General features: G+C 42.6%; 1 protein-coding gene across 1 annotated transcript; it reads right to left on the reverse strand.

The window, feature by feature from the left end:
- Positions 1 to 890: 890 nt before the first annotated feature.
- LOC148018366 (kinesin-like protein NACK1) lies at positions 891 to 6,429 on the reverse strand. The gene is made up of 14 exons (XM_087661294.1): positions 5,791 to 6,429; positions 5,482 to 5,571; positions 5,286 to 5,386; positions 5,061 to 5,174; positions 4,861 to 4,942; positions 4,705 to 4,772; positions 4,554 to 4,619; positions 4,340 to 4,464; positions 4,054 to 4,258; positions 3,816 to 3,959; positions 3,625 to 3,729; positions 2,520 to 3,524; positions 2,006 to 2,328; positions 891 to 1,416 (listed from the first exon to the last, which is right to left on the reverse strand). The coding sequence occupies exons 1-14, from the start codon at positions 6,035 to 6,037 to the stop codon at positions 1,086 to 1,088; spliced, it is 3,006 nt and encodes a 1,001-aa protein (XP_087517420.1). The 5' UTR covers positions 6,038 to 6,429; the 3' UTR covers positions 891 to 1,085.
- Positions 6,430 to 7,655: the final 1,226 nt, after the last annotated feature.

Raw genomic sequence — 7,655 nt, forward strand, 5'->3', positions numbered from 1 at the left:
TTGGCCACTTGCAAGTAAGCCCACACACATCAAATCAAAGGCTCTCTTCTGCCCATTCTTGCATCTCTCCAAAATACCTCCTAGATGGCTCACTACTGCTTGCAAGCAAAGTCACTATATTAATGATAGTTAATATACTCCACTCGTCCACATTGACTCTCAACCGAGGTCTTTTAAATTGTGGTGGACCTTAGAATGGGTGGATGGCTATGCAAGATACAAATATAGATATTGACATAGATATGGATAGACATAAATATAGATATAGATATTTAGCACCTACTCATCCAATATTCTCTAACATTTCAATCGAATTTCTCCCTTTTCAAGAAAATTACATTTTGCAATGGCCTTAACCTTTAGTATTCTCTGACATTTCAATCGAATTTCTCCCTTTTCAAGAAAATTACATTTTGCAATGGCCTTCCTTTAGTAAAACGAACAAAAGTGTACTTTAGCGTGCCCTACAACATTGCCATTTTGTTTCTAAGAAGAGCTCCTAGCTCTAAGGGCGCTCTCAACATTTTGCTTCTCTACATTTTGCTTTTGAGGGAAAGAAAGTTTAGATAAAATAGTGAACTTTAAGCCTCTTACCAAGTCTGAAAGCGCTGTCAAGCGATGCTAACAAAACAAATCAGAGGGAAAGGAGATAATGACAAGCATTGTAAACTAGCATATGTCGGCTATAGCCTATGCACTGTCAAGCAATGCTCACAAAACAAATTAGAGGGAATCAAGGACATGCTCATAGTTTTCTGTCCTAGCTACAGTAGGATATGATTTTCTGAATTTCGGGAGTCCCGAGGTACATGAACCATTAACAAATGTGATCTTAACAGATGGACACACTCCAGGCATCGCCTCGTAACTTCATAGATCTCTCTCTCTAGTGACTGATTCAAACAACTAGTGTTTTGATTTCAAAAAATGACTTGTATACATGCAATGTACAGACACACAATGGAGTGTGCGTATCAACCCATTTACAGAGGACTTCCCCCAAGGTAAGGGTAGGTGCACTTTATTATCAGCTACCATATGAATAAAAGAATCACTGAAAAACAGATCAACAAATCCAAAACCTTTCAGAGGGCAAGGTTACTGCGGATTGAGTTCCAATCAAGTTGCCATGGCCTTCTGGTGGTGGGAGGAGCAAACGCTAGTTCAAACATCTCTTTAGAAGCAGTTCTGCCTGGTTCCCAGAAACCCACAACTCTAGCAATTAGTATGGCACTCTCTTGAATGTGCAGTAGATCCCTGGTATCCGTCCACACCTTGTATGCCACTTGGAGCTTCCTTTGCTTGGACTCCAGAGCAACACCCCACTGCTGGTAAACCTCCTCTCTCTCCTCTGCTGTCAATCTTGTCCTCATCCTCTTGGCTAGCTGCTCTCTCTCTCTTTTCAAAGCTCTACAGCTGCATACAGTCTTAAACCATCAAACGCTTTCAAAGCTCTACAGCTGGAATCAATACAACTTCCACCTAAACCATCGAACAAAAGTTTTCTATGTTTCCCGTCTGAATTGCAACTTCAATTAGCTTTCAAGTTTATTTAGGCCTTAAAACAATCGAAATATCATTCACCATTAGCCAATGTTATAAGACAGTAGCAATGCTATCTATCAATCAGACCACCAGCCAGCAATTCTATGGACCCTATCCGAACACCATTCATTGACAGCCAATATCATAAGACAGCACAGCAGCAATGCAATGAACCTATCAATCATACCACTAGTCAGCAATGTTATGGACCATTTAAAGCTAGCATAGTTCACCCAGCTCACCGACCAAGTGCATATACAGTCAAAGTGGCAACATCGATGCTCGCATAGTTCATCCGGCTCACCGATCAAATACAAATACAGTCAAAGTGGCAACCAACATTTGTACGGATTTGGAGATCTTTCAAGGAAGGAAAGTCCGAACCCATTTTACACAAATGATTAGAAAGTTTTAACATACCATCCATAGAGATAGAGATTGGTTACGGATTTGCATTTACCTCGCTGCAAGGCTGGTCGCTGATTCCTCTTCCTCAACTCCACCCTCAGGATTCAGTAAGCTTGTTTCAGCAAAATGCTCCTGCAACCATGTTAGCCTTCGAAGCTCCACTTCCATGTACACCTCATCAGCAGGATCTCCCTTGAACAGTAAATAGAACTGAGACCGATGAATAATGGAAACTTGACAGATATCCCAAAGCTCTATTATTTGCATTCTTTGCTTATGGAACAAAGACAGCCAGCTCTCCTGGGATCGTGGTATGCATGATGATGTCACTTCGTCTTCTTCAACGTCACTTCCATTCGCCTCCAGTTCCAACACCTAGTGGCAACAATGGCAAAGGTTTAATCGTCCGTCCCCATACGCACTTAAAATAATTCCCCTAAAGATATCAGAATGAACAGCCCAATACGAAATCAAATTGGTCAATAACATTATTTTCTATGTCATGGCGTATCAGTTGAATTTGCTCTAACAATGGACCACAGCACACGTAAACAAACATAACTCACCTGACAAACTAGCAGCTGTTTCTGGTACTGCAACTTAGCCACCCTTTCCTTTAATTCTGTGACATAGGCTCTTATGCTTCTGATATTTTCTTCCGCTGCTGTCTTGAACATGCTCTGCATCTTTTTTATGTCTAATGAGTTGTTTCTTTGGTGCATAGGTGTGCTTGTTTTGGAAGCCACGTCTGTTGTTTCCAAATCTACTTTCTTCTTATACATGGCCTGGTTTTGACTTCCTGGGGCTAAGGAAGATCGGTGATCCCTAGTGCTTGGAGGGTTATTCTCATTGTTATCAAACAGAAGGCTTTGTTTAGCACGTGGAGACCGTGGAGAATCCAAAGCCAAAGTTCGTTTGGTATTGCTGTGTCCTGTAGACAAAGGTGTAGTGGATTTTTTCCTACCAGAAGTTGGTGTCCTAGCTTTTACTGGAGAGGATTCTTCTGATGGCCCTTTGGAGTTTATAACTAGATTATCAATAGACTTCTGTACACTTTCAAGCTGCTCTTCCAAAGTAGCAATGGTGGTGTCAGCAACACTTTTGTCTGCATCTCCAATAGCCTGAAGCCTGCCTATTTCCTTTCTGAGGGAGGTGCTAAGGCTCCCAGCAACAAAGCTGCTAACTGGTACTGACCCTTCTGCTCCTGTTTTGCTTGCTTTCAGAGCATGCAAGTTCTTAATTTCTGCCTGAAGCTTTGCTATTGTTGCCGCAGCTTCTTGATTCATTCCAGCTTGAGCTAGCCGTAAGCATTCAACCTCTTTCTGTAAAGCTTCCAAGGCTCTATTTGCATCTTCCCCTAGCTCATCCTGCAGGTGTTCGAGTTTTCTTATCTCTTGAACAAGCATTAGTGAAGCAGTGGTGGATTGACGCATAGATTGCCTGCTCGCAGATGGGCTCTTATGCCTTGCATTGGACAGGCAATCTCCATCTTTTGACAGGGTCATGCTCTTGGCAGTTCTTTCTGGAGTGTAGGGAGATAACTCAAGTGAATACGGGGATGATGCTTGATCCTGTGATGAAGGCAACAACATTCAAGAGTCAATGTTCGCTTGTGTTTGTGAGCCAAGAACTAGTATTAACAATCTGACATAGAAAATTTGTCAGTACTACCATGTGTTTTACTGCTTCATCGTGTGCAATTTTTCTTATAAGCTCATCTAGCCTGGCCTGTGCAAGATCTCGCTGCACATGCAACTCTTGCATCGCGGATCGAAGCTGCACAGCAAAAGAGAGGTTTGTCTACGTGAACATACAAAGGAAAATTGAACTTCCTTGCAGCCCCAAGTATTCACAACATTAACCTGCTGGATCTCAGCATCTTTCTCATGTAACAAGGCTTCAGCATTTGGGACACACGGAAGTATGATCTCAGGAACCTTAAGTTCAGCTTCCAACCGAGCCACCTCCCTTTGAAGTTGCTTCACCAGCGCCTTGTCCGAAACCACCTGGGTATAACAACAAATACAGCATTTTGAGACGTCGGCAATTCAAAACCATTATAGTTCAGACCATAGATTAGGGTTCCAGCCTGGTCAGTACCACATTGATATGGGCAGTATTAGTGACCTCCTTGGCCTGGGTGGCAAAAAACAGTGTATTTCTTGATTGTTCTACATGACTTCTGGCGGGACTCATTGTGCAGATTATTGCTGTTCGAGCGTTTCCTCCAAGAGAGTTTTGCAGGATTCGGGTGAGCTTTGAATCTCGGTAAGGAAGGTGTCCACTCTTTGTTCTACCCTGCCCACTGTACAACTAACTGTTAGATGCCTTTTCAATAATCCATCAAAATATCAATGATGCTACTAGATGGAATCTCACACGTTACCTAAGTTTTCTGATTATTGTGGTTAAAGTAAGCAGACTTCGATTTATGTGACAACCTTCTTTCAGTCTGGTCCCTTCTGAAAGTGTTTGTGAGGCACGTTCACTTCCTGCTAAATCCACAAAATTCTGTGCTAAACCAAGAACATGTTAAGTTTAGGTTGTAGGAATCAAATCATCCTCCTTGAGCTGAAAACAGGGTGACAAGAGTTGCCTACCAGTGTTGCAACCAGGGAATTCACAAGGCGACCGTCCATGGCATTTCGAGGAAAACTCTCCACTGTCTGTAAATGAGAGAATTTTATGCAATTAATTGTTCAAGGTGAAGATCGTCAGAAGAATTGCTAATGCAGTGGGAAGGGCACTGACCAATCTGATGATTTGATGGGATCTTGAGCTCGTGTCATTCAACATAGTTTCCCCCACCTGCCGCTGGGCTGTAACACAAATCACACAAGCATTACTGGTTAGACCAGGAGTTAGCACAAGTATTAAAGAGTTCATTGACTAATAACTTCATTTTACCCTCAATAAGTTTCAGAATTTTCTTCAGATGGTTGCTGTCCTTGACGGTCTCTTCCACAAGCCTTTCTACAATTGTTCCTTTCTGCATTAGAACCATCGAGTGTTCATCATAAGCTAATATTGTCTGTCCTCAATAGACTACACTTTTCAAATATTTGCACAGCCGTTCGAAGATGGCATCAGCTTGAAATTATCCACACCTCTGGGTCATCCATAAGTCGAAGAGGACCACTTTCAGCGTTTAGCAAATCTCTCACTACCTCATTGTAGATCTCTAGTGCAGAGACCTTCAGCACAAAATCCCGTTCACTGTGCTGAACACCACAGCAGACCCCGTACTCCCGTTAGTAGGGCATATATGTGTGCATACAAAATCATTAGCACGTTCAACAAAAGTAAAAGAACTAAAAAGGTATGCCGTTTGCCTGGTCGATGTAGCAGTAAATGTCATGAACCGCATTTTCTGTTATCCCATTCATTGTGAAGGTCTTTCCACTGCTAGTTTGTCCATAGGCAAAAATTGTAGCTGCAAGTGATGAACAGAGGGAGTCTCTTTCAGGAGTCATGTACAAGATGATATGAGACCATGCCATGAAGTTTCAGGCATCCTGTGGTGCTTACCATTAAGGCCTGTGAGAGCAGAAAGGGCAACATCTTTAGCACCTTCCTCATAGACATGTTCAGTGGCAGAGTCTGGACCAAACACGCGATCTGCAGATGAAAGATTTCAATCAAGTTTCGTATCTCAACCAATAATTCAATAAGAATCCATGTTTCTATCGATGCTTCTGATTTTCCAAAACAATACTAAGCTCGTTCAGTCACGAAGATTGCCTCAAGCGGAAAGAAATTGCAGTATGCAGGAGCCACAGGCGATAGGTTACAGAAGTGAATTGCTACATGTGAGATGTGGTGAAAGCAAGTTCATACCAAAAGTGTAGGACTTTAGTTGAGGGGAACGATCAGGATAAAGCTGCTGCTTGGAGATGATGGTTTTGGAGTCCACACAGTCCCAAGCAGACAAGTCCTGCTGCGCAATCTCACGGGAGCTGAGCGGCCGGACACGGACAGTCACAAGTATCTTCTCTCTCCGTCTCTGATGAAGAGCAGAAGGGGATGGAGATTGGATGGCGTGGTCACCTGCACTACTTTTGGATGCTGCAGCCGGGGTGTGCATGATGGCTGCAAGGAACGGAATCCTAGCACATGAAGGGAATGGTCCCGAAGATCGCTCTTGCTGATGGCCTCTTGTTTCTCTTTTGCTCTCCCTCTGGTTCTGCTTCCTCTTGTCTGATTCTTATTCCTCTTATCTCGGCTATGGGGGAAGCTTTGATGGAAGCCTTCTCCTGAAGGATTGGGAGGGAGAAGGCCTCCTCTCGTCCTTTTCCCCTCTCTCTCCCTGATTCTCCCTCCTCTTGTCTCGGCTATGGCGGAAATTCTGATGGACGTCTGTCTGGTGAACGATAGCAAGCACAGGAGTGTCCTGATGGATGGTGTGATTCTCCCTCTCTCTCTCTCTCTCTCTCTCTCTCTCTCTCTCTCTGTGTGCCAAGCGGAAGTTCGCACGATGGCGTGACCTCTATTCGAAATGCTATTTTCAAACGTTTCCTTCTAACGGCTACAGCCTACGAGTCAAACTGACGAAAGAGAAGATGTCTTGTAAGTTTGCAATTTTGCAGGCGCACGCACACGAGTCTATTGCTCCCATCACTCGGCCACATTAGGGGGGGGATTTTCCTTTCTTTTTACACATCTATTATCTATTAAACTTATAATAATTGACTAATGACTAATATATCTAAATTGATACCGAACTTAGGTGCCACTTATACAACGATCCCAAATCTTATCAAATGCTGCCACACGACAACAATCCCCATTCTACCTTCTTCAACCAAAAGTTTGTAGAAGGTCTCTCTTCGCGAGAGTCAATGACACACGCTGCAAGTTGTACCTCTTCCTAGAGACGTAGATCCCTCTTGCTATTTGATTCTTATCCCCTAATTGGTCCTTCTCTTTCTTCACTATTGCAACAAAGACTTGCAAGTGTAAGAAGCTAGGAATACATGTGTTAGTGAGAGAGAGTTACTAATAATACCTTGTCACACTGATATAGGTATAAAATATGCGACATGTAATTTTTGGCATCTTTTATCATAATACATTTATTGTCTATCATCTCACCTGCTTGTACTCAACTTTCATGGCTTCTCTCTCTTATTTTCTATCTTTTTAGTATTTCTCTCTCCTCATCACTCTTTCTCTCTCCTCTTTTCTCTCTCGTTTGCCCTTCTTACTCCCGCCTCTCAACCCTCTCATTGATAAGTGGTATCAAAGCATTGGTCTTTAATCCATTTGGTATAATCTTTTCTTGGATTCCCTTCTCAGTCTTGTTACTTCTTGGTTGCTTAAGAACAAGTTGTACGTTGGAAAAAACGGACAAGTGTAGTGACCAAGGAGACCAAGGACAACTAGTCAGAGTTAACTGGAGTACTTGAAGGCAAATTTGGAGGCATCTTGGACAAAATAGCAAGTCATGCATCAATAACACGCTACTTTGGAGGTAAAATTGTTAAAGATAGGGTAAATAGAGTTAGTCTTGGTTAGAACTTTAGTTACTGTTTTAGACATACTTTCTTTTTCTTTCTTTTCAAGCTTTTGGCTGAAGCTCTCATGGTGGACAGTAAAGATTCTGAAAGCATGGGCAATGAATCTTTATCTCTTGGTGACCATTTCAACAACCAAACTTAGAGGCACGACACATAGGAGACACCCAGATCAACATCCAAAATTTG

The sequence above is a fragment of the Lygodium microphyllum genome, chromosome 21, assembly GCF_053477565.2.
Source record: "Lygodium microphyllum isolate KBCC chromosome 21, Lygodium_microphyllum_v1.1.10, whole genome shotgun sequence".
Taxonomy (NCBI): domain Eukaryota; kingdom Viridiplantae; phylum Streptophyta; class Polypodiopsida; order Schizaeales; family Lygodiaceae; genus Lygodium; species Lygodium microphyllum.